The sequence below is a fragment of the Equus caballus genome, chromosome 25 (assembly GCF_041296265.1).
Source record: "Equus caballus isolate H_3958 breed thoroughbred chromosome 25, TB-T2T, whole genome shotgun sequence".
Taxonomy (NCBI): Eukaryota; Metazoa; Chordata; class Mammalia; order Perissodactyla; family Equidae; genus Equus; species Equus caballus.
The window spans coordinates 12,750,952-12,778,132 of record NC_091708.1 but is presented as its reverse complement, the minus strand read 5'-3'; the positions used below and the strand labels follow the sequence as shown (position 1 = coordinate 12,778,132).

General features: G+C 50.8%; 1 protein-coding gene and 1 long non-coding RNA gene across 10 annotated transcripts in view; one reads left to right on the top strand and one right to left on the bottom strand.

Moving 5' to 3' along the window:
• TMOD1 (tropomodulin 1) overlaps window positions 1–27,181 on the bottom strand; it is an 83,040-nt gene that overhangs the window by 34,450 nt on the left and 21,409 nt on the right. For all 9 annotated transcript variants that reach the window (XM_070250888.1, XM_070250887.1, XM_070250892.1 and 6 more), the window contains exons 3-4: window positions 8,503–8,659; window positions 1,793–1,912 (exon numbers count right to left, since the gene is read on the bottom strand). In XM_070250888.1, the coding sequence (XP_070106989.1) occupies window positions 1,793–1,912; window positions 8,503–8,659 (277 nt within the window). The remainder of the gene's footprint in view (window positions 1–1,792; window positions 1,913–8,502; window positions 8,660–27,181) is intronic.
• On the top strand, window positions 20,407–25,526 carry LOC111770685 (uncharacterized). Its single transcript, XR_011432447.1, has 3 exons — window positions 20,407–20,677; window positions 21,046–21,282; window positions 23,584–25,526. It is a non-coding gene; the product is annotated as an uncharacterized lncRNA (long non-coding RNA).

Genomic DNA, 27,181 nt, shown 5'->3' with positions numbered 1-27,181 from the left:
GCAGGAGGATGGGAGGAGGCAGAAGATAGCTGCAGCCGCCGCGTCCCCAGCACTGGTGGCCTCACACACCTCTGAGCCTCCCGGCCAGCCCTGAACCCTCATTCTGTCTCCCTAGCTCTTGCATTAGGTTGTGTCCATCTCGATTTGGCCTTTGGTTCCCAGCCCGTTTGCGGCACACTGACCCCCAGGGTGACCATTGCCCCATTGCCACTCCTCACCTCTCACAGGCTTCTACCCCAGCCAGGGCACTTGCCCCCAGAGCCCCAGGCCCTCACTCCTGTCATGTCCTCTCCCAGAAACTGACATGTTCTAATGCTGACGATGCCCTCGTCTCTATGTTAATGATGCCACAAGGGCTCCAGCGTGGACCCCTCACAGAACTCAAGACTTTGAGGTACAGCTGTCCCCGCCTGCATGGCCCACAGGCACCTCAAACTCCAAACATCCCAATCTGAACTCAGTATTTTCCTTAACCCTGCTCCTCCCCCACTGTTAGGGGCTGAAGTGCGTCCCTCCAAAATGCATATCTGGAGTCTGAATCAGCAATACCTTAGAACTTATAAGTGTATTTGGAGATGAGGTCTTTAAAGAGGTGATTAAGTTACAATGGGGCTGCTAGGGTGGGCCCCAACCCCCTCTGTCTCTATAAGAAGAGGAGATTACGACACACAAGGGACACTGAGGAGGGGGAGGGCAAAGAGGGACACAGTGAGATGTGGTCACCTCTAAGCCAAGGAGAGAGGGCTCAGAAGAAACCAAATGTGCTGACACCTTGATCTTGGACTTCTACCCTCCAGAACTGTGAGAAAACTTCCATTGTTTCAGCCCCTAGCCTGTGGTGTTTTGTTATGACAGCCAGAGCAGAAGGATACACCCGCCTTTATCAGTGGCACCAACATCCACTTAGTCTCTGGAGCCAGAAATCTGGAACCTTCCTTGACTCCTGCCCTGACCTCACTGTCATAGCCAGAGAGTCACAGTCGACCCCACCTTTCCCTTCCGGCTCCCACTCTCCCCCTCCCACCTCCTGTCACATCTGGGTGAGGGCTCATAGCCCCCAGGTCTGCAGAATAAAATGGCCCACCCCCCGCACCCCGCCCCCAGCCCTGGTCCAGGGAGCCCGTAGGACAGTGGGCACGCAGGGCATCTGCTGTGGCCAGAGCCTGACCCGGGGGGGCAGGAGGGGACAGAACACAGGGCACATGGGGCAGAGACTAGACTGTAATAAGGAGACGGGGCGGGTGGCGAAGGGCTCCGCGTTTCAGGTCACCTTCTGGAATTTTAGGGGCTGTTTGGGAAGGTCGATGGAAACACACACGAAGATGGAGAGTGGTGCACAAACATGAGCTATGTGGTGATGGCCTCAAAGCTCGGTTCTCTGAGCTGTGAAAGCTGTGAAATCACATGACTGCCCGAGCCCTTTGTGAGCCTCTCAAGCCCCGGAGGCCAGGTGCTGTCTGTGCCGCTCTCGCTCTCCTCCCGGGCGGCTTGGGCAGGGCTGGGTGCAGTGGCTGCTGAAGGGCCCTGCTGGCCTCCCTGGGATGCTTCTGCATCCCTCTGGATGGGGTCTTGTGGCAACAACAGATGGCTCCTGGGGTGATGGGTGTGGGTGGTTTTATCTCTATTTTCCTCCTTTTAGTTTTTGATAATGGATTTCTATTCCTATATTCTTGGTCTCGTCTAGTCCTTGTTAGAAACAGAGAGGGTGTTTATGCTGAAATAAACCATCCAAGGCTCCCTGCAGATGTGGATCAAACCTTTCTGGAGGACGTGAGGAAGCTTCTGGAATTACCTGCGATGTCACAGAGTTCCGCATCTGAGGCGTTTGCCAAGGCCTCCTCCAGCTCCGGCTCCAGCGTCACACTCTCCAGCACCGGATCCATCGGCTTCTGCTTGGGAACCCAGACTTTTCCTGTAAACACACGAGTGTCGTTACAGGGCGGCGGCTGCGCTGGGGCACCTCTGGCGAGGTCCCGGGGGATGGTCCCAGAACCCTGTGCATCCTTTGATGTTCCTCCCCCTGGGGACCCAGTGACGAACTTCCCCAAAGTACAAAGCCTCCAACAAAGCACCTTTCACATTTGAAAAGAACGACTTTATAACTCGGTCAGACTAGACTGCTCGCTATTGGAGACACTGGGCATTAAACAACCTGTCAGTCGAAAAAGATAACGAAAGAAAAATATAATAGAATGCCAGGGCCTGGGAAGCCCTAAACCGATGGTTCTGATATGAGAGAAGAATTTAGAAACATTTCTAAACAAAATAAATAAAATACACTCAGATTATTAAAAGAGAAATAGGAAGCAAAAATATATCCTTGCCTCATGGGACATTTTATTTTTAAAGTGTCAGACTCATAATGGAACAAGGGAGCAAAGAGGCACCTACAAGGTCACCACCATGATTACCAGTGGGGACTGCTGAGGAAATCACTGGGCATCCACACCAAGGGGTTCCAGGAGTTACTATAAAGGATGGCAGAGATCTCCACTTACCAAGAAGGAAAATGCCAAGACAAAACGTTGTATGAAAAAGCAAGTTTACAAAATAGCACAAGCAATTTAATTCCATGTATATGGAATTCCATTTATTTATTTATTTATTCATGCAACAGATATTTATTGAGTGCTTCCTGTGTGCCAGGCATCTTTCTAGAGGCTGAGGAATAGCAGTGACCAATTTACAATTTAGCAAAAGGAGGCAGACAATACGCAAGCCCGCAAGGCTATCAGACGGTATTAAGCATCATGGAGGAAAATAAAGCACAGCAAAAGACTAGGAAGCTCCCAGACTAGGGCGCTGCTATTTTGGGTGGGGTGGTCAGGGAACCTCACTGTGATGATGGCCTATGAGCTGGGACCTGACAGATGAGGACATGAGCCCCTAAGGTCATCAGCTGAGAAGGCCAGCTTTCACTCCTGCCATCAACACTGTACTGAAAGTTCCAGCCAGATTAAATGGACAAGACAGAGAAATAAACAGCATCCAGACTGGAGAGGAAGAAGTAACATTATCCCTGTGGGCAGAAGACGTGATCTTATATGTAGAAAACCCTAAAAAATTCCACAAAAAACTGTTGGATCTAGTAAGTGAATTCAGCAACGTTGCAGGGTACAGATCAACATATAAAAATAAGTGGTGTTTCTGTACCAGCAATAACAATCTGAAAGGAAAATTAGGAAAACAATTTCACCTACAATAGCATCGAAAAGAATAAAATACATAGAAATAAATTTAACCAAGGAAGTGAAAGACTTGTGCACGGAACACTATGAAACATTGTTGAAAGAAACTAAAGGAACCTAAATAGACAGAAAACATCCCGAGTTCATGGACTGGAAGACAATATCCAGATGGCAAAGCTGCCCAAAGCAGTCTGCGGACTCAGGGCAACCCTCATCCGAGTTCCAGTGGCCGTCTTTTGCAGAAATGGAAAAGCCAATCCCCACATTTGCATGGAATTGCAAGGGGCCCTGAATAGCCAAAACAATGCTGATAAAAAAGCAAAGCTGGAGGATTCAGACTTCCTGATTTCAAAAATTACCGCAAAGTGAAATGGTGTGGCACTGACATAAGGGTAGATACATAAACAATGGGATAGAATTGAGATTCCAGAAATAAACTCAGACATCTCTGGTAAATTGATTTTTGACAAGGGTGCCAAGTCCGTTGAATCGGGAAAGAACAGTTTCTTCAAGAAGTGGTGCTGGGACAACTGGACATCCACATGCAGAAGAGTGGACCCCTATCTCACACCATATACAAAAACGAAATGAAAATGGATCAATGACTTAAATATAATCATAGCTAAAAGTATAAAACTCATAGAAGAAAACATAGGTGTAAATCTTCCTGACCTGCGATTTGGCAATATATTCTTAGATATGACAACAAAAGAACAAGAAACAAAAGAAGAAATAGATCAATTGGACTTCATCAAAATTTAAATCTTTTGTGCATCAAAGGACATAATCAAGAAAGTGAAAAGACGACATACAGAATTAGAGAAGATATTCACAAATCATATATTTGATAGGGTCTACTCTCCAGGATATGTAAAGAACTTTTACAACTCAACAACAAAAAGAAAACAACCCAATTTAAAAATTAACAAGGGCCTCATAGACATTTCTCCAAAGAGGATATACAGCAAGCACCTGAGAAGATGCTCAGCATCATTGGTCGTTAGGGAAATGCAAGTCAAAACCACCATGAGACACCACTTCACACCCATGAGGATGGCTACAATCAAGACCAAAAACCAAAATGGAAAACAGCAAGTGCTGACAAGGATGTGGAGAAATTGGAAGTCTTGTATATTGCTGGTGAGAATGTAAAATGGTGCAGCCTCTTTGGAAAACAATTTCACAGTTCCTCAAAAAATTAAACAGAATTACCATATGATCCAACAATGCCACTCCTAGGTATACACCCAAGATAATTGAAAACAGGGACTCAAACGGATAATTGCATATGAATGTTCACAGCAGCACTAATCACAACAGCCAAAAAGTGGAAACAACTGACCATCAGCGGATGAATGGATAACAAATTGCAGAATATTATTCAGTCATAAAAGGGAATGAACGAGTCTCGAAAACAATACACTAAGTGAAAGAAGCCAGACACACAAGGTCACATATTATATGATTTAATTTATAGGAAATATCCGGAATAGATAAATCCCGAGAAACAGATTGATAGTTGCCAGGAGCTGGGGGCTGGGAGGAACGGGGAGTGACGGCTTATGGGGTATGGGGTTTTATTTGGGACTGATGCAAATGTTCTGGGTCTAGACAGAGATGGTGGCTGCACAACATTGTAGATGTACTGGATGCCACTGAATTGTTCACTTTAAAATGGTTAAATTTATGTTACGTGAATTTCACCTCCATTAAAAAAAACCCCAGTTCACTTTGTCTATTGCTTGTGAATAGCCTGAAGGGGGTGAGGATGGAAGCTGGGAGGTGGTTAGGAGGCTCCTGCCATGGTCCAGGTGAGCGAGGATGGTGACTGGGACCAGGGCTGTAATGGCGAGGCGGGGAGGGCTGGGAAGTACAGAGGGAAATGTCCGGAAGGATAGTCACTAAGATGGGATCAGTGCTCAGCTCTCAGCGGAGAGAACTGCTTTGAATTACAGTCTTGCACCACATAACATTTCGGTCAACGACGAACCGCATAAATACGGTGGTCCTGTAAGATCGCTACCATGGAGCCTAGGTGGGCAGGAGGCTGTGCCATCTAGGTTTGTAAGTACACTCTATGATGTTCGCACAACAACGAAATCGCCTCAGGACGCATTTCTTAGAACATATCCCATTGTTAAGCAATGCATGAAGGTACTTTTGTTTTATTGTTTAAATTGTTTACAGCAAAGATCAATTACCTATATGAGCAGAACATACAAGAAAATCATCTAGGGGAAAATGTATCATAACCTCCACCAGAGGTGGATCTGGAAAAGGGCAAAACAAACAAAGACAACAAAATGGGTAAAAGGAAAATCAACTGTGAAGATGACTGCTGCGATGACCGGGATGAACATTCTATAAGCATTTAAGATCTGTGGTTGATTACACCCCTGTGGCAGGAGCCTCAGTGAGGTGGTGACTGTAAGTCACTACAAGAGGGATTTGGACTTCTTCTCTTCCTTCATCTTACTAGTTGGAATATGGATGTGATGGCTGGAGCTTCAGCAGCCAGACGGACCATGAGGACAAGGACATATTGCAGGGATGGCAGAATAAAAAACTGGAAAGGATCTTGATTCCTAATGCCAGGGAAGATGCTCTACCAGCTCTGTAATGCCTAACATGCAGTTCTTCTAAAAGAAAGAAAATTAAACTGCCATCTTGATGAAGTCTCTCTTATTTTAATTTTTTTCCCAGCACATGCAGTCAAATCTAATTCTAATAAAAATATCCTGCATGGAGCTTTATTCTGATCCCCGCCCCACCCACGCACTGAATGAGAATGAATGAAGGTCCAAATTCCTCAGGACTTTGCACCAGTTTATGGCTCCTACCACATTCTGTGGGGTCTTTTGGGGACTGGAGTGCTGCTTCCTCTCGCCCCAGGCTGGCTCTAGGCCCAGTGTGGGGTAGATGCTCAGTGAACAGGCTGCCTGTTAGAGCAGGAAGCTCTCCTTCTCCACACTCTCTGCTGAGACCCCACTGACTCGACCTGTAAGGACTCCAAGGATCATCAAGTAAATACTTCGTGATGAGGATGCTGCTGGTGGTGACGACGACATTGGTGAACCTGTTAGGCTTGTCCTTAGGCATATGTAGAATAACCTCTGGCTACGCTCCCCGGGTCAGCCCAGTTCTCCAGGAAGGCAGGCAGGCTCTGGGCCAGGCCAGCATTCCGTGGAGGGGCAGCAGGATGGTCTCTGTACCGCCCAGATTCCCTTCCCCACCCCCACCCCATCTCCAGCTCTGCCCGCCGTGGTCCAGACCGGGGAGTGGACACCGGCAACGGCTCACCAGCTGTCTACTCAGGTCTGCCGCTGACTCTCTCACAGCCTCGGACCCCCCATTTTTCAAATGTGCAGGTGGGACAATGGGAGTTTCAAGGCCCTATGAAGTCCAGAGATCCTGTTATCTTCATCTGCTGCCGGGAAATTGCTCCCCTTGGCACAAGCGCTGGCTTCAAAATGCCTCCCACCCACACTCACCACCGGGCGCATCCAGCCCTTATGGTCACCCCCTCCCCTGCCACCCCTCCAAGGCGCCTGGGCCACACCGTCCTTCCCAATTCCTGCCCCCTGGGCTGCCCTGACTTCCGCGTTTTTGGTAAAATCTGGACTGAGCTCCAGTCCCAGGGTCTGGGGTGGCTCCGAGTCCTCCCATCGTGTCCACCCCTGCTGGCCTTCCCCTCATTATTTATCAAGCAGCTCCTCTGTGCAGGGCAGTGAGCTAACCCAACATGGAGAGAAAAGCCACAGACATGGACCCCCGGCTCACCACCCTTATGTTCTTGGGGTGGGGAGAACAGAAGAGACCGGAAATAAACAATCACGCAACTAGTTAATTACAATTAATGCTTTCATTCAACAAACATTTATTGGGGGCCTGTCATGGGCTGGGGTTTACTAGGTGCGGGGACATCGTGATGAACAGGACAGACGTGGTCCAGGTGCTCATGGGCCCAAGTTCTAAGGAAGCAGCCACAAGATTCATTACACATTTATTTAGTTTTCATTCATTCATTCATTCAACAACCCTCCACGGAGCCCCACTGTACCCAGGCCGGGTGCTGGGGTGCTGTGTGAGCAACAGCAGCCCGAGTGCCCTCAGGGAGCTCCCAGGCCACTGGGAGAGACAAGGGAAGTAGAGAGAGAGTGATAAGGTGGGGGTCGCTGCGAGGGACACACAGGCTCCGGAGCTAGAGAATGAGGAGGAGCCGTTGCAGGGCCTGCCCGTCCTCACAGAGCAGACACGACACGGGGGCCTCCCTGAAGGAGGAGCCCGCACGGCGGACACGGAGCGGATAAGAACAGCTACCACTCCGCATTCGCTGCGGGCAGCACTGTCCTGAGAGCTTCATATCTATCTCAACTCAGTCCTCTGAACCATCTCATGGGGCTGGTAGTATTAGCCTCATCACCCTCCTTTTACAGATGAGGAAATGGAGGCACAGCAGGGTTAAAAATTTACCCAAGCGCACACAGCTGGTAAGTGGTAGGGTCAGGATTGTGACCAAGTACATCCAGCTCCAGGCTGTGTTTCTAGCCATTATCCCACCCACAGGGGAGGAAGAGGCAGCCATGAAGACAGCATGGAGCCAGAGAGCAGGACCAGCATTCCAGGTGGAGGGAATACGTGCAAAGGTCCTGAGGTAGAAAAGAGCTTGGGGTGTTTGAGGAACAGAAGGAGGCCTGTGGGGAGCAGTGCCGTGAGCAGGGGTGGGCACAGAGGAGAGGACAGTAGGATGGTCTGGAATGCAGAGGGAAGACCTGGAAGGGTTCGATGGTCAGGGAGTGCCGCTCTGTTCCCTGGAGCGTTCTAGACAGCTCACCCTAGGGCAGGCAGAGTCTTGGAGGGCCAGATGAAGGCTGGGATGCTGCAGGTGGCCGAGAGGAACTTTTGGGAAGAGCAGGCACAGCGAGGGCAGAGATGGGGCACCTCCTGTTCCACGTTCGCACGGACAGGCCTTATTTAGAGCTCGTGTCCCGAGCTCATGACTAATAGCTCCCTCTCCCACTTTCCAAAGTGTCTACATTTGCATGAAAAATAGTCAGGACACTCTGATAAAGGGAATTCAGGGGAAACTCTGGCTGGTCTGGGTGGATATAGCTCCTTCTTTGGTTTACCCAAAAACTCCACCGTATCTACATCATGCGCCGATGCTCATGGAGTTGGGTTTGTGTTTTTGGCCAGGCAGGGATGAGGGCAAGGAGGCCCATTCACATCTGGCCCAACACAGGGCCTGGCATACAGTTGGCACTCAGCGATGCATGGGGAGTGACATATTCAAAAGAGCGACATTGTTCGGTACCTCGCTTTTCCCCTGTGTAGGGGACCAGATCTTCTCGGTCCTTAAACTCCTTTGCTTGCTTTTCCAAGTGATCCAAGAGCTCTTCCCTTTTAAAGGGGCCCGTGGGCGCCTTGGTGGTCTGATCCTTCTGCCTCAGGCCTGCGGGCAGCAGTGCATTCTACAGTGAAGGGTGTGGGGGCCGGTGAGACAGACAGAGAGAGAGAAAGAGAGAGAGAGAGCGGTCAGCTGCTGAAGACTCGTATTTTCCCAGAAACTCATCACTGAACACCGGGGACCTGAGAGCTCAATGAATCAATCTAAGTTGATCCTTTAGATGTATGGAGCCTGACACCTACACAAGGGAGGGGCAGGGACCTGCCCAAGGTCACACGGCAGACAGACGAGGGGCAGAGCCAGGCTAGGACTCAGGTCTCTTATTGTCCAGTGTTTCCCAGCCTCTAACCTTCTTCTGAAGGCGAGGGGGCTAGGGGTCAGCTGACACGGGGCCGAGGACAGAGGGGAGCTCCAAGAGCGTCTGTTGAGTGACGGAGAGGATTAAGTTGGCGTTCGGGTGCATGAGGATACTTACAGTGCTGTGTATAAAGAGGCTGGGGAGAGAAGCAGCCCAGGGGGCTCGAGTGAGGCCCCTGGATGCAGAATCTGGCAGGAAGAGGCAGACCCAGAAAACAAGCTGGGCAAGGCTGGGCAGAACGCGAGGCAGGCAAGGTGGGCGCGGCGGGCGAGGAGGGCCTGAATTCAGGCCGTGGCCCCGGACGCCCTACCAGCTGCCTGCTCCTCCTGACAGTCCATGCTCGGGCCAGGCTGGTTGTTAAATATTTTGAACGTTGCCCATGGAGATAAGTCTCTCAAGAAAGATAGCATCAACCAATCGTGTTCTCTTCCTCAAACATGGGCAGGCTTCTGGGTGCGGGCTCATTACTACAGCAGATCCCTAATTCAGGCGGGGCTGAGTTGCATGGGCTTCTCTGTGACTCAGGCCCCGCACCTTAGAGAGCCAAGGAGGGTTATGGTTGCAAGGATGCTTAGAGCTCATCCCCTGCACACACCCTTCCTTCAAGGGGAGAGTGGGGCCCAGAACAAGGGAAGACTTGCCCAAGGAGTTTCAGGGGCAGATCTAGAACAATAACCGGGTCTTTCTTCGGATTTGCGGAAGGAGGGCAACCCTCATTTCTAATGGTTGTTCCTGCCCCCTTGTGCGGAGAGGCAGCGGGGGACACCTGGAAGGCAGGCATGAGCAGAACCTCACCTCGCTTCTTGCTGCACCCCCAAATCGGCCAAGCTACGGAGCCATTCCATCTCTGATCCTTATACTATCGAAACACACATCGTCAGTTATGCGCACACACTCTCCAAACCCGTTCCCGTGAGGCCCGTCTGCAAGGGGTGATATCAGCATGCGAAGACAGCCTGTGCCTGGCACGGGAGGGAAAGACCACTGCGCAGCCACAGTACGGGTTTTACAGGCTGTCTCACCACGGCTAACGCCACAGTGCTGTTCCAGTAGGAGCAGTGGCTGCGAGGTCTGGAGACCAGAGTGTGACCCCGACTATGAGAGAGCCGAAGGTGAGCTGGGCCTGTGCATAGGACATAAGGGGCTCGGGGAGTGGCACAGGTGGATGTGGAGATGGACTCAGGCAACCAGTGAGCAGGGACATTCGGGAGCTAGAGCATGTTCTGAGAGGAAGGCCAGTAGGCAGAGAATCAAGCTGTGACTGACTTGGGGGTGAGCATCAAGAACAGAAGTGATGCCACAGACATCCTAGTTTTCCTCCAGCAGCAGTCCTCAGACACTGCCCACCGTGACCCGCAGGATGGACGATGCTCCCAGGTGAGCCATGCCTCTGTGGGCATGTCCAGGGTGAGATGGGATGTCCTGTGGCCAGCTGTGGGTGTCCACTCCTCCTCTCCCACGGCAGGGCATTTACTGTGACACAACTGAATGAAAGAACAACCTGACTGTCCCCTAAGCATCCATCCATGATTACCTATAATGAGCCAGCCAAGACAACTGTTGAGCCCCGTCAGGCTCACTCCCTGACTTGGAGGAGCGAGGAATCCAGCTGCATGGTCTTGCGCAAGGCACCTAATCTCATTGTGCGTCAAGTTTCTACGGCTGTAAAATGTGAATAATGAAAGCCGCTCTCTCAGAATTGTTGCGAAAATTAAATTAGTTAAGGCAGGAAGAGTGCTCAGCATGGGCCAAGCCCTCGCAAATTACATATTATCACTGTTCTATAATCAGATGAAACACATTTCAACAGGAGATTGGCTCCCCAAATATGTCTGTTGAACAGGGATGTCTTGTCCAAATTTATCTCAAAATTCAAAAAGTGAAAACATACAAACACAAAAAATGAGTGAAGGACGAAAGCAAGTGTTTTCCTGATGATCTCCAGCAGCGACGGCCTGATAGGTTTCTGTCTCTGTAAAGGGCTTTGATGGCAGTCAGGCGCTGGCACATTCTGGCCTCGGAGAGGCTTAGCATTGTGACAGGAGAAGCCCACGAGGTGGTAACTGAGAGGAAAAGGGTTTGCAGACTCACGTCTCTTTTCGAATACATCTGACAGAGGCCACTGATTGAGTTGAAGGAGAGTTTTTCAACCTCAGCACCATTGACATCTGGGGCTGCTCTGTGCACTGCAGGCCACGTAGCAGCATCTCTGTCCCCCACCTGACGGTGCCATAGTTCCCCCTCCCCACATTGTGACAACCAAAATTGTCTCCCCATAGTGCCAGGCATCCCCTGGGGGACAAAACTGGCCCTGATTGAGAACCAGTGTCTTAAAGTGAAGCCCACGTCATTGTAATAGGGGAATACAGATGTTTTCAATGTATTTAAAAAATATTGCTTATACAGCATGTTAAAATATGGTGTCATTTATCTTGACTGAAATCAGTTGACTTTAAAAAACATCAAAGGCCTTTTCTAATAATTTGTAGCTTGTCAGATTTTTTAAGTAAATGTTGAGAATATCAGTCTGATTAGGAGTTAAAGTTTATTTGTTCCATTAAATAGTACCTTTGGTGAAACAATATCATTTTCAATTAAAACCAATGACAGTTGCATATTTTTTAAACTTATGATTATTTATCATTTTAACTTGTTTTTCAAAGATGGCATGTGACCTCACATGGTATACAAAAATTAACTCATAATGGAACAAAGACCGACATGTAAGAGCTAGGACTATAAAGCTTTTACAAGAAAACATTAGGCATAAATCTCTTGATCCTGGATGAGGCAATGGTTTCTTAGATATACTACGAAAACAATAAGCAACAAAAGAAAAAAGTAGATAGATTGGACTTCATCAAAATTAAAAATGTTTGTGCTTCAAAGGACACTATCAAGAAAGTGAGAAGACAACCCGCGGAGCGCGAGAAAATTTTTGCAAGTCATATATCTGATAAGGGTCTAGTATGCAGAAGACATAGAGACCTCTTAAAACTCAAAATACAAGACAAATAACCCAATTTAAAAATGGGCAAAGGATCTGAATAGACATTTCTCCAAAGAAGACATGAAAACATCCAATCCACATGTGAAAAGATGCTCAACATCATTAGCCATCAGGGAAACGTAAATCAAACCCTGGAATGAGATGCTGCTGCGCACTCGCTAGGACGGCTACGATAGAAAAGACAGATGATAACAAGCGTCAGCGAGAACGTGGAGAAATTGGAACTTTCATCCACTGCAGATGGGAATGTAAAATGTGCGGCCCCTTTGGAAAACAGTCTGGCAATTTCTCAAAAGCTTAAGTAAAGAGTTATCACACGATGCCGCGATTCCACTCCTAGGTGTATGCTCGAGAGAAATGAAAGCATATGTCCACACAAAAGCGTATGCATGAACGTTCATTATTCATGGTAGCCAAAAAGTGGAAACCACTCAAATATCCATGAAATGATGAATGGATAAATAAAATGTGGTGTATCCATACAACAGAACACTACTTGGCAATAAAAAGAAATGAACTGCTGACGCGTGCTACAACATAGATGAAACCTTGAACACATCATGCTAAGTGAAAGAAGCCAGTCACAAAGGACTACAGTGTCTGATTCCATTTACAGGAAATGTCCAGAATAGTCAAATGCACAGGGACGGAAAGTAGATTAGTGGTTGCCTGGTACTGGGGATGTTGGGGAGTGAGTGACAGCTAATGGATACAGGTTTCTCTTTTGAGATGATGAAAATGTTCCAAAATTGATTGTGATGATGGTTGTATAACTCTGTGAATATACTAAAAAAAACTGTATTATTCACTTTATTTATTTTTTAAAGATTGGCACCTGAGCTAATGACTGTTGCCAATCTTCATTTCTTTTTTCTCCCCAAAGCCCCCAGTACATAGTTGGATATTTTAGTTGTGGGTCCTTCTAGTTGTGGCATGTGGGATGCCGCCTCAGCATGGCCTGATGGGCGGTGCCATGTCCACGCCCAGGATCCGAACCGGTGAAACCCTGGGCCACTGAAGCAGAGCGTGTGAACTAAACCACTCGGCCACAGGGCCAGCCCCATATTATTCACTTTAAATGGGTGAATTTTATGGTACGTGAATCATATCTTTAAAAAGCTGTTATTAAAAAATGGCATATGTTATCTAAGGAAAAATTTTATAAATGGCTAAGGCAATAACTAAACTAAATGATCGTGGACTGCTGAGATCAGAAGACTCTTTGTGTGCCCGTGGCCGACAGTGACACTGAGGTTGGCCAGGCTAGAGCTGGCCAAATTTAAAACGGTGTCCTGTGTTACCATGCCATGTGCCTTACTATGTAAAGTAGGCGTGGAGAGGGCAGGCGGGTAAGAAAATACTGTCTCGGATCTCTCATGACTCTTGGAACCTAAAACGGACTCTCAGAGCCAGGCTGTCCAATAGGCGAGGAAAAGAATTCCCACAACCACTCTGTTGTCGGCTCTGACCAGGGGAGTATTTGGCTAACACATGTGTGGAGAAATGCATCTTTCATTCCTTTACTCCTTATTCACTCAACAAGCATGCATGGAGTGAGTATTATGTGTGCAGGCAGTGTGCTAGGAGGTGGGGCCAGGACCCCACAAAGAGCTCTCTAACTTGGAGCAGCCGGGAGGTGGGAGGTAAATGGGGGAGGCAGGGCACGGTGAGAGGACAGTCTCAACCACAGCGTGCGCACAGTGAGGTATTGTTCCAGCTCGAAGTTTAATCAAGAGCCTGAAGGGGCGTCTACTTTACTGAACAGCAAAGAATAGTCCGCAACTAGCTCTGCTCTGCCCGGAGAGGCTGCACACTCCACGCGCCTGTGGGTAATGGGGACCATGCAGCCTTTACGGAATTTAAGTCTCACCCTGCTACCCGTAAAGTCGGCACAGGGTAAAGGAGCTGCGCGAGTGCTTTCTTAACCCTTAGCTCCAGGGGAAGCTTCCGTGTGGCTCCTCCCGGACAGACACCAGCTCTGCGTTAGGGGCTCTGCATTCACATGCATGCGTCACACGTCCCTCTGCACTCCAAAGACAGGCTGGCGGTGGGTGAGCGCCGCTTTGGGAGGCAGGCCTCTGAGTGTGTCTTCAGGTCCTCGCTTACCATTGGAAATTTACTCGTGTGAGGAGGGCGCTGACTAAGCCTGGGTGAGCGCCTCGTCCTCTCCCGACAGGAAAGCTAGTGTTGGATTTACGGAGGGGGAATTTCTAGACGCTCTCTGATCTCAGCCTAAAATTACAGCTGTTATTACTCAGGAGTGGTGGGACTGTGGCACGTGGGAGCTTTCCATGCCTCCCCACTCCCCAGCTCCAGCGAATTACTGCCGGCTAAGAATGTGGGCGGCATCATTAGATCTGCTCATCTTCATGAGAAATCTCTTGATTTTTAAATAGTGACACATGATCCAAACATTTTAAAAACAATGTTCAGGCCAAATAATACACATCTGCAGGCCAGGCCCAGCCCTCCAGCTGCCATTTTCCCCTTCTGATCTATAAGGTTCCCGTCAGACTAAAATTCCAGGTAGAGAAAAACAGGACATTCTTTTCCTTGTTCCACAAATATTTCCCGACTGTCTTGCCTATATCAAGCTCTGGGCTGGAGGAAAAAAGAGGTCTCTACGTGGGTTTCTAATTTAGGAGTTTTTTAAATTTTAAAAACACAATTAAAAGTTTAATATATTCTTGGAAATAGTAAGGCAAAAAATGAGGCAATCTCTTTCTGTAGTTCCCAACTTGCGGTTTTTTAAACGGTGACTTCCCTTTAAACGTAAAATTAAAACTCGGGTGTGCAGCTTGATAGGTTAGCATCTCAGTCTAACGGTCCACATTCTGGAGTCCAGTTGTCCCAAGGACACTGGAAACTTCGACAGATCCTCAGAAATGCTGCTAGGAACTCTAACACCCTGCAGACAGGTGCCAGCAGAGCCAAATGTCAAGTATCTGCACCACTGGCTGTAGATAGTCAGGGCCACATCCCGGCCAGAACCATTGCGGCTTGTTCCGATGCGCACAGATACACGACACGTGCACACACAGGCAAAACACATGCACACACGCACACACAGACATGACACACACACACACAATGTATTAAAAGGATCATAGGGCCGGCCCCATGGCCGACTGGTTAAGTTCGTGCGCTCCGCTTTGGCGGCCCAGGGTTTCGCCGGTTTGGATCCTGGGCACAGACATGGCACCGCTCATCAGGCCATGCTGAGGCAGCATCCCACATGCCACAACTATAAGAACCCACAACTAAAATATACAACTATGTACTGGGGGCATTTGGGGAGAAAACAAGCAATTAAAAAAAATTAAAAAAAGGATCGTAGACTCCTGGCAGCTCATAGCTGCAAAGCCCTAAAAGACCCTCTGGACCAATTCTTTCATTTTCAGTTGGGGAAACTGAGGCATAGAAAACTGAAGTCACTTGCCCAAAGTCACACAGCTTGTTAGCCACACGGCCAGGAAGCCTGAGCTCATGTCCAGATGACACTGTGCGTAACTAGCGCGCTCACGGATGGGCAGCACTGTCTCCAGACTGGTGGCTAATCATATCTAAAACGTCCCTTAACCTGATTCTTCACAATGACAAACAGCAAGCAATTTTATCACTTTTCTCAAATAAATCAGCTCTGCCTAAGAGCAAGGGGATGAAACGTGCCCCTAGGCCTGGGCTCCAGGAGTCCTGGTTCCTGTTCTGTGACTGAACCACACACAGCTCCTTAGAAGAGGACAGGCCATGGAGGACAGCCTCTTTGTTGGAAATTGGGGGAGCTGAGGGCCAGGCGGGGGGCCTGGGCTGAGGTCACACGCTGGACCCACAGCCGGGACTCTTGACTTCCAAGCCATGGAAAACTTCCCATCCCCCCTGACCGCCTTCCTCCAGGAACAGATGCTGGAAACCAGATGTGGCAGCATCCGAGAGCCGGCTTTCCTCTCCCGGCTTTAGAAGGCTGGAGCCGACCTCCCTCTCAGACTAGCCTCAGTTTAAAGGTGGAGAAACTGAGGCCCAGAGGCGTGGAGTTACCTTCTGGGGTAAGAGTGAAACCCAGGAGGCTTCACTTCTCAGAACTCCGCGGGCTCCTCTCCCTCTCACGCCCCAGACGCCCACCCCCCTCCCTCCTTCCTCCACATCAGCCAGGCCGAACGTTTTATAAGCCAGTCAGTCACCCTTTTACCTTTTACAAGGTATTTGACCCCCCAAAAATGTTTTCCACGTGGCCTTGAGGGTACTTTCGAGTTATCCGCCAGGTCTGTTTCCCCTGTGTAAAGTGCAGCCCCAAGTCCCTTAGGGCCCGTCCATACATAGAGCTCTGCCTCTGCATTCCTGACCACCAGCTTCCGGATCCCACCAGGAATCACCCAGCGGGGCTTCAACAGAGCTTTCTTGTCACCTGGGTGTGGCCTTAACCTGAGAGTGTGGCCGGGGCAGTGGGCGCCACCCCACTCATGCCCGTCACAGAAGGGACAAGCAGGGCCCAAACCTCTAAGAGCCCCTCTCCCTCCAAACCTCCCCCCAGCCCAGCACATGCCCTCTTGGAATCCTCTCTTCTCTCTCTCCAGGAACATCCAGGCCTCTGCTCGGCCGCCCTGGCCTCGCTGTAGGATTGGCAAAACCCGACGGCTGCTACTTCCCTAGTCGGCTTATAGCGCATGAGTGCTGGCATGCGGCCCCTGACAGTAATTGTGGTGGGACCTTCTGCTCACAACGGCACCCTTTCTCTCTGGCGTTCACGGCACGAGGTGGGCCAAGCCTTCCCCTCCTGGAGTCCTAATCCTCCTTTCCCGCCTCACACGCGGGCGAGTGCTCTGTGTTTCCTGCTGTGCCAGGTGCTGGGCATCCTGAGACCATCAATGTGTGATAGTGCTCCCCTGGGGCTCACAGCTGGATGGGAGACGCACGCTCAAGTGTGAGCAGCTTCCTTAGCCCTGGCTTCTTGGAGGAGGTAGGCACCGGGCTGAGTGTGTCCCAGGGGACCAGGCAGGAAACAGCAGGTGAAGGGGGAGGTGAGGGGTGTTCCAGGGGATGGAAGGTGCAGCACAGACAAGGCCACAGCAGAACCAGGGGCACGGCCGGCTGGGGGAGGAGTCTGGGCGAGTCTGAAGCTGCAGGGTTCTGAAACGTCTCCGTCCCACGGGCGCCCCCCTCATTCAAGCCATTGTGCCTCTTGCTGGGACCCTCGGAGCAGCCTCCTGGCTGGCCTGCCTGCCTCGGGCTCTCCACCTCACTCCCTTCTCCTCCCATCAGCCAGAGAGACCTTGCCATCACGCACTGACAACACACTCACAGCAGCATAGCCCTCCACCGACCCACAGAATCAGGACCAAATTCCTCAGCCAGGCAGGCAGAGCTCTTCCTGGTTTGACCCCAACCTACTCCAGCCTCCTGATCCTCTTCCCATCTTCAAGTATGCCATGTTCCAGCCACTCCAGGCTACTCACATTCCACACCGGCGCCCTGCCCTCACACTGCCGGGCCGTGCTCGGCCGTGCCCTCCGCCTGGAATGCCCTCCCTCCTCTCTCTGGCATCCATCTTTCAAAGCCCTTCCCCTGGGCACCCCGTCCAGCCTTCTCAGTGCTCCCCCCACTGACCTGGCGGCTCTCTTGCCAAACTCCCCTGGGCACCTTGCCACTTCTTAGATAATGCTCATCCTAATTTGTCTTGGAGCACATTTACGCCATCTCTCTCTCCCCGAGGAGACTGAGTGCCCCTCAGGAGCCAGCTGGGATGTTTCTCAGTTGCCTCTGAGTCCCCAGGGCCAAGGACTGGGCACTAAGAAAATGTGCTCTGAACTGTCCAGAATCCCAGCACTGGTGCTCCAGCTGGGAAAAGGATGGCAAGACTGGCACACCCTTCAGGTCAACGTCACACCTGCTGCCCCAGGCTGTTTGCTGGGCCAGCCAACTGCTGCCCCCAGCAGGTTTGGAGAGGGGACACATTAGGAAAGGTGCCAGAGTTGGGGTGCCCACGATGGGACTGGGGTCCCCTGACAGGGGTTTTGAGAAATGTCCCAGAGTAAGACCTCTGTAATGTTTCCTTTGGGGGCCTGGGCTTGGTAAAATTCCTATCTACTTCTCTCCCTCCCCCTCAGGGCTTTCAGCAGAGCAGAACATCAGGCCATCAAACTGGCAAACCCATGGTGACCAACTTCAAATTGTCCCCACTGTCATGTCTCCCGTTCTGGAGTGTGAAAAGCACTCCACTCTTTCAGCTGAGCACATGGCCACTCAGACAAAAGACGGCATTTCCCAGCCTCCCTTGCAGCTAGTTTGAGCCAGGGTAATTAAGCCCCAGTCAATGACGGGAGAAGCGTCCAGGGGCAACTTCCGGCACTTAAATAAGGCACTTAAATATTCAAGTGCTTAAAGGCACTTGAATAAGGGCTTTTCACCTTTTCTTTTTTTCCCCTCCCTCTATTCTGATGCAGCTATCACGGCCACCACCTTGGACCAGGAAGATGAGGGCTACAGCCCAGGGATGGCAGGAAGATGAACGGCATGGACTCTGGGACTCTGGGAAGGCTGGGGAGCTGAGCTCCACAGCAGCCCTAGATTGCCACCTCGGGACTTTTACTTGAGGGATGAACAAACCACGGCTTAAGGCATGTTGTTTTGAGTTTCTACCATTTGCTGCCAAGGTGCATCCTAACTGACGACCTGGGTTCTCATCCCAGGGCTGTGGGGCCACATGGAGGGCACTGGTGCTTTCTTACTTTGGAGCCCCTTTCTGCAAAATGAAGGTCAAAAGCCCTTTTAGCGTGAAACCTCAGAATAAAGCTATGAACTCCATATAGAAGCACTTTATTGATTTCAGTTTTGTCACCATAGGGCATAATTGTTCACTTCCATTCAACTGAACAGACACTGCATTATGGGGACACTCTGTCAGGGCAGCTGCATCTGATTGTGTAAGTGTGCACTGCACAACTCCAAGGGCATTATTTGCTCTCTGGTTTATGTGAACAGTGGCTCCTGGAGTTGTGCTGTGCACAACTTGTACAATTGTACCTGGCTGCCCTATATCTGTGGCCATACAATGTGGCTCAAGAAGCCTAGATATTAGCGGGCACATCATATATTCAAGTTCAACAAACATTTATTAAGCACCTGCTGTGTGCCAGGCACTGGGCAAGGAGCTTTTCATATATCTAATTATATTTACACATATGTGTGTATACATATATATATATACACACACCCAGAAACAAAAGCCTGTCACATGGACAGGCTGGGGTTGCAAACTGGGAGGCCGACAGTCTCATCAAATGTCCAACGTGGTTTGTTTGGTCTGTTGTGTTTGAATGAGCCACCAACGTTTTAAAATAGGGACATAGAAATGCACATAAAAATTCATATTTCCAGGGTCCCGCCTGGTGGTACAGCGGTTAATTTCACACTTTCTGCTTCGGTGGCCTGGGGCTCACCAGTTCAAATCCTGGTGCAGACCTATGCACTGCTTGTCAAGCCATGCTGTGGTAGGAGTCCCACATATAAAGTAGAGGAAGATGGGCATGGATGCTAGCTCAGGGCCAGTCTTCCTCAGCAAAAAGAGAGGAGTGGCAGCAGGTGTTAGCTCAGGGCTAATCTTCCTCAAAAAAAAAAAAAATTCAGATTTCCAGCATCTCTTAAAATGTTAGGTGAGGTGGCAGCGTTGGGCCTGCACTTTCACAGTGGCAACAATTGGTAGAGCTGAACAGCAAGTGCCCTTTAGTCAAACAAACACAAACTCTCTTGCTTGCCTCAGTCCCCACCACTCCCTACTGTCACACAGAGGTCAAGAAACAGCCACTATTCATCATTGGCTCTGTGCTTGCTTTTCTTCCTGGAGGGTTAAGTGGTAAATAAGACCTTTCTCATGTGACATCTCTTTCGAGAGTGGGAAAGGAAAAGATGCACCGGGATGGCTCTGGGCCTCGAGAAACCAGCCCACCTTCCTCCTTCATCGAGGTTACCGCCTGACACTGGGTGCACGGCCGCTGCCTCCAGAGTAGAGAGCGAGCTCTAGAAGGGGAGAGACGGGGAAGAAGCTGGGGGGTGGGAAGGCAGGGTTTAAACTTTATCTATAGCGATTTGTTTTTCTTTTTAAGGGCGATCTGGATCAAATAAGGCAAAATTTTTCCCTTTGTTAAATCTGGATGATGGGAACATAGGCATATTCTGACCTCTGCTATATGTTTACCATGTTTCCTATTAAAAATGTCAGAATCGAAAAGGAAACTGCTCAGCGTCCTCAGTGGGGCGGCGCCGAGCGGGGGGCTGGGGGGAGGGTCAGGAAGGCGGCCCACGGAGCGGGGGCGGCTGGGCCTCGAAGACTGGGAGGCTCTGACTCGAGGAGTGGAGGGCGCTGGGTCCAGGTCTCCAGGGAAGCGGCAAGCAGGGCCAGGGAGGAGGGGCCGAGCTGAAAGAGGGCATTCTGGGGAGGCTGGGGAGGGGTGTGGGGAGGGGCTCATGGGGTGGGGTGGGGACACCCTGACACCTGGCCGCCCTCGCCCTCGCCCTCGCCCCCCAGGCCCACCCTTGGCTCTGCGCGGACCGGCAGTGTTTCTAAGGATGCGGGCCTATTTTTAGAGCAGAGATTTATTTCTTTCCATTTCAACTGTTTACTTCTGTCCTGGGCTTGCGAATCTGCCGGTTTGTGTTACAGGAGAACCACGCCCCGTGGACGGAACCTGGCGGCCTCCTGCTTGCAGCACACCATCTGGGGTGTGAGTAGGGAGGGTCTGACGATTCTGTGGAGTCTGGTGGGAAGCCATGCCGTGTGACAGCAAGTCCCAGGTTCTCGTCCTGGGTCTGCTGCTGACTTGCTGTGTGACCCTGAACAAGTCCTTTCCCTTTTCCGGGCTTCAGAGTTTTTGTTGTTTTGATTTTTCACCACTAAAGTGGTGGTAACAATACTTACCTCAAAGCGTTGGAACAACACGCGCGGGGACCCGTCAATCAGGGTTTCTCCGCCCACGCCAAGTCTGTACGCACAGGGGCCAGGGGTGGGGGGGGGTTTCACCGCGGCTCAGGGTCCTTCCAGCTCTGAGATCCCACAGTTCCAGGTTTTCCCCTCCATCGTTTCTTCCTGCAGGTCATGGCTCCTTGTTGTCAGAACTCTTGACACATTCTGGGCCAAGAGGGGCAGGTCTGCCTGGATTTTGTCCATCACCTACTAGCTGTGTGACTCTGGGGACCCGTCTCCTTTCCTTGGAACAACTTTAACCCTGGCCTGTGGGGATCGGACCCATAGGGGCCTGTGGAGATTGTATGAGACGCTGCCCACAGAGCACGGCATGGCGCCTGGCATGCAGGAAGACCTGAGGAGGGGGTAAGATGATGATGATGATGATGACGACCGCAGGCCGTGCAGGGGGCCTGTGGTTTCCCATCGTTGTTTCTGTGGTTATAAGGTGACACATTCCCACGATCAGACTTCAAAATCAACTCTTTGGCCCCAATTTCTTTATAAGGTTGGGATTATTTCTACCATCTTCTCTCCCGCAAATATTTTGGTCCTTTTACTGAGACATTTAAAAAAATAGTCTTCCTTTTCCCCAAAGCCTCATTAACAAGTGACACTTAGAGGTTCAGTTGTGTTGGTGGCTTCTTTCTTTTTAAGGTTAGTATTTATGGTGAAAATAACATAACTTCAAAGGAAACCAAATTGGAAAGATCAATTTGCTGGGTATTCCCACTCTGTACTCTGACTTCCCTGCCAGGCCCCGTCACACACAGGCTCCCAGGAGGTGACAGCTAACAGCAGGCTCCTGGCTCACGACTGTTTGGCTGGAATCCCGGCACCACCCGGCCTGCATCCTGGGCTGGTTACTTCTTTTCTCTCAGCCTCAGTTTCCCATTTTTAAAATGGGGCTGAGGGGCTCGCCCGGTGGCACAGTGGTTAAGTGCACACGTTCCGCTTTGGTGGCCTGGGGTTCACCGGTTTGGATCCCGGGTGCAGACATGGCACCGTTTGGCAAGCCATGCTGTGGTAGGCGTCTCACATATAAAGTAGAGGAAGATGGGCATGGATGTTAGCTCAGGGCCAGTCTTCCCCAGCAAAAAGAGAAGGATTGGCAGTAGTTAGCTCAGGGTTCATCTTCCTCAAAAAAAAGTAAAAAAATAAAAAAGAATGAAACAGGGCTGATAACCAACGCTCTCGGAGGACTAAACGAGACACTCCAGCAGGGCTGTGCCCGTGGCCCACCCGGGCAATGTTAACCCTCTACTGATCCTACAAGAACTTGTACACGGTCCCCTGCGCAGGCCGCAGGGGACGCATCATTCTCAGACGTCTCGGACGTTGCCCATTGTCCCCACCGCCTGTACAAAAGCTGTCTGAATGCAGGAATTGGCTCAGCTTCAGAGCACCATCCACTTAACTCCAGAGACGAGAAGGGCAGCTCCTCTCGGGAGTCAGTCAACAGTGGATACTTTTAGCACAGGGAGCATTCCTCTCCCGCGGGAGGCCAAGGCCAGCAACCTCATGATAAGCTCGAGTTTTCCAGGCCGCAGAGGGAGAGAGAGACAGTTCCGGGGACTTTTCTTTTTAATGTGCACAAGTTTGGACTCTTGTGCTGCAGACAGAGCTGCCTTTCCACTCTCCCGCTGTCCCGGGTCACATGACACGGGGCTCAACAGCTGCCTCACTGGAAAGGTGAGCCCCCGAGAGGGACAGCTGCATTCAGGTGACAAGGCCGCCAGGAACTGCTCCTAAAATCATGGATGCGTAGTGCTGGTGGGAGTGTCCGAGGGCATCTGGGCTGACTGCGTCCACTTTACAGACAGAAACTGGATTCCAAGGAGGGACAGGCAGCAGCCTCAGTCGGGAGCAGAGCGAGGACCGAACAAGGACTGCTGCACCGCAGCTGTTTCCAGGAGGACAGGAGGATGACTGTGCACAAAGCAGGGCACACCTGTGGCTCCCACCACCTTCCTGAAGACGCCAGTGAAGCCTCAGAGCCACATGGCTAGGATGGGACCTCTTAGAACCGGGTCCCGGCTCTGCCACTGCCTCGTTGTGGGACCTGGGACAAATTACTTGACCTCCCGGTTGTCATCTGTATAATGGGGGTGATAACAGGGCCTGCCTCACAGGATTATGATGAGGGTTGAATGAATTAATATTTTCAAAGTGCTTAAAACAGTGTCTACACATAGAAAATGGCGTATGAGAGCTTGTTAAACAAAAATTACAAAAGGAGGCGTGCAGAGTATGACAGAGGGAGCAGGGGACCCGAGTTCTGGCCTGGCTCTGTTTGGACGTGTGACCTAGAGCAAGTGCCTTCCCCACGCTGGGTGCAGTTCGGGCTCTGGAAGGGGGAGAGTTGGACACCGGCGGGTCTCTGTGTCCCCTCCCGGCCACCCTGTCACGGTGTGCATACCTTGGCCTCTCCCTGCGCTGGGATTTCAGAACACGGGCCAAGGGCGGGTGAATTCGAGCTGGAATGTTTGTGCTCTTAGAAAGAAGGGAGGCCCACCAGGCCCTTTCAAAACCTTCGTATGACTTGCAAATCAGGTAACAGAGACATCTCAGTGAAGGGGCCAATTGTGTGGCGGGGACAAAAACCCCACTGGCCTCCGTTATCTCCTATCCTCTCTCTGATTTCTCTTTTCTTTTCCTTGAACTTAGAGAGAAAGGAGTCTTTGAAAATGTCCATTTTGAAACCACAATGGAACAAGAATCCCAGGTCTCGGATTGCCCACCTTGCTCCCCAGTCCAAACGCACGTCCACCTCGTCCTGCCAGAGTGGGAGGCGCACACACGTTGGAGCCTGTTTGAGATCTGAGTCTCTGCACCTGCTCCCGTGAGGCTGCGCAAGTCAGTCAGCTCCCTGCTTCTCCATCCCTCCGCGGACACAAGCGCACCTTCTCCTTAATCACCTGTGAGCAGGGCTCCGGGGTGCTGCCGGGTGAGAGGTGCAGGGGCCCTGGGAATCTGCTGCTGGGCCAGGTGCCCTGACAGCTGCGGTGGGGGCGCTGTGGGAGCTCTTGGCCCATTTAGAAATGAAACAAGCTCCCACCCTGGGTTCCGACAGGGCTCCGCCATCAGCCCCTCCCCACTCCCGGGTTGGATGCTTGGCTCTGACCTGTCACCACCCACCCAATTTGCAGCCACAGCCTAATTTAAATTCATTCCCACCTGGCAGCTCAGAGCAGCTCAACAGCCCAAAGGCCAGACGCAGCGGGCCCTGTGGGGCCCCGGGGGTCTGCGTCTCTCTGCCCTGGGAACGGGAGACTGTGCAGTATGTGCACTATGGCAGAAGGGCTGCGGAGAGGCCCGGGGCCCTTCCTCATCTTCGGGAAGGAACTCTCCCACCCCTGGCTGGGCAGGATGACGGGCTCCTGTGTGAGCCCCTTCTACCTCTCACTGGCTCCCCGGAACCTCCTCCCGGCCATCTGTCCTCAGTCGGCAAGCCCCCCGAGTCACTGCACGTCGAGGGCCCCTGGACCTACTGAGAAAAGTCCGAACTCTTCAGCCCGCCTTGCCCCCCGCCTGTCCCCATTATCTGCTCCAAACCCCTTTCCAGCTCCTCTAACCCTCCACAGACACCACACGATGTCCCGGCCCCAGTTACCTTCCAGGCACGAGACTTTGCTGATGGCCTCCATTCGGCCAAGAATCCTTTCTTTTTATTCTTGGCTTAGAAAACCTCAGGGCCCAGTTCCACTCTCACCTGCTCTTGGAAGCCTGCCACCAGTAAGGATTCACCCTGTCCCTGCGCTCCTGTCGGCCCCTTTAGGAAGGAGTCGGTCAGGCCTGCTGCCCCTCGGACCGAGCATCTGGCGGGCAGAGTGCCAGCAGGCTGCCCTGTTGGTGGCAGCGCAGGGCCTGTGCTGGCAGGGAACGGAGCATGTCTGTGGGATTGACTAGAAGTAGCTACATGCCCCTGCTGTTCTCACTCTTTAAAGCTGTTTGTTCTTGTAATTCTGCGCGACAGTGATCCAGGATAGAATTAGAACAGGATAATGTTGCAGCGAAAGGCTGGGAGCTTGATCGTTTCTTGCCTATGTCGCTTATTTTTACTGAAACCCAGGCTACTGGGGAGCAACCCAAGGTCCTCCCACCAGCGCTGCCTTCTCATCCACCTGAGCAGCCTCATTGCGGGGGCAGGGGGAAGTGGTGAACAGCAAGATGAGGACACACTGCTGGAGGGATTTGTCATTCTATGGGGCCTAGGACCTGGGACCCCAGTCGAGGATTCTGGGTTATCTAGAAAGAAGCCATTTAATTGCATCTGGAGATAAGATCAGGTTATAAGCTCATGGAAGCTCAGCCCTGAAAGGGACCAACCAATGCCATCATTTCATGACCTAGGGAAGGACAGCAACTGGCCCAGGGTCACATGGAGTGGAAGGGACAGGGCCAAGGCTGAACTGGACCTCTGACCTCTAGTCCTGCATTTTTTCCTGCTAACCTCCTCTCCCTCTACATGAGCTACAATCACTCAAAGGCTAGCGAAATGGTAGAGCTATGTTCCTTTCTTTACGGATGACTGTTAAACTAGAGTTGAGCAACGATAGGTCAAAAAAAAAGTGTGAAATGTTCCATTTTTAATTAAAAAATATATCAAATGGAAAATTCACTGAATTCACTGACATTCATTACCTACCTTCTCTGTGCTGGGCATTGACCTGGGTACCTGGGATATAGATATAGGATGAAGGCCCCGTCTAGTAGGACCCAGGAGTCCCACCCTCAGCCCTGCTAACGGCTCCAGAGTGGCTGGCCAACCACAGACGTGACCAGGGAGCCTCCTGCCTCTTGATGCTGTGGTCCTGACTGCAGAGGCAAATTCGGAGCATTAAACACACTTATTAAACGTGCCAACTAGGAGATGCAATGATAAAAACATCAAACAGGTGAAAGGGATCCTTCTGGTCCTTTATTTCTCAGTCAATTCATTCCATGACACATTGGCCACCCTCTGAAGCAGCTGGCTAGACAGCAGGGTGGAGTGGGCGATTCCCTGCAGGGCTGGGGCACGTTCTCCAGGGGGCTGTGTCTGCTCTGAACCAGTGTCCAGTAGACGGTGCTGCTTCCCCCATAGCCAGGACTCACAGTTCCAGGATTCAAGGGTGGAAGTGGGAGTGGCACCGCCCACTATTACCCGTCATGACCCACGGGCAAAATGTTCACTGCCTGTTCCTGTGACCTTATGCTCTGCTGGCCTAGAGGTCTTAGTTCCAGAGGAAGGAATGCTTCCACCAGGAGACACAGCAATGATTCCATTGGACTGGAAGTTAAGACTGCCACCCAGCCACTTTGGGCTTCTCATGCCTCTGAATCAATGGGCAGAGAAGGTATTTCTGTCCTGAGTGGGGTGATTGATCCTGATTACCAAGGGGAAACTGGACTGTTGCTGCGCGATGGAGGTGAGAAGGCGTGTGTCTGCAATCTAAGAGAGTCCTCAGGGCTTTCTCAGTGTCACTGTGCCCTGCGATTAATGTCAATGGAAAACTACAAGAACCCAGTCCAGCAGGACTACTGACTCAGTGGCCCAGGCCCTTCCAGAACAAAGGTGTAGCTCGTCCTACCTGGGAAAACACCACAACCAGCTGAGATGCTGCTGGGGGCAAAGGGAATACAGACTGGGTAGATGTAAATATCACTATGGCCATGGGACCAGTCAGAGAAACAAGGACTGTAACTGTCGCAGAGTATTTCCTCCTTATTTTGTTATGAATGTGTTTGTGTGTACGTGTGTATTAAGCAAATATCTTTGTTTTCTTCTCCTATTCTCCTATCATGTAACATAAGATATATTGATTTTATATCATAGTATTTATTGTTAATTTTACCTTATAGTCCTTAAGTTACGGGATATCAAGGAGAAGAGTGAACATCGCTCAAGGACTCTGCCTCCTCTTCTGGAAGGTGGTACATGGGGTAGTTGTGTCATGTTAGCAGAATTATGACCTTGTTATTGTCTTTACAGGGAGATAAGTGTGGTTTAAGGAGATCTGTATGGGTGCCAAGTTGACAAAGAGTGTTGTGATGGTTAATACCGTATGTTAACTTGACAGGGCCACGGGTGCCTAGACATTTGGTTAAACATCATTCTGGGTGTGTCTGTGAGGGTGTTTCTAGACGAGAACAACATTTGAATTGATAGACTGACTAAAGCAGATTGCCTCCCCTGAGGAGGGTGGGCCCCATCCGATCAGTTGAAGGTCTGAATAGAGCAGAAAAAGCTGACCTCCCACCAGCAGGAGCGAATTTCCTTCTG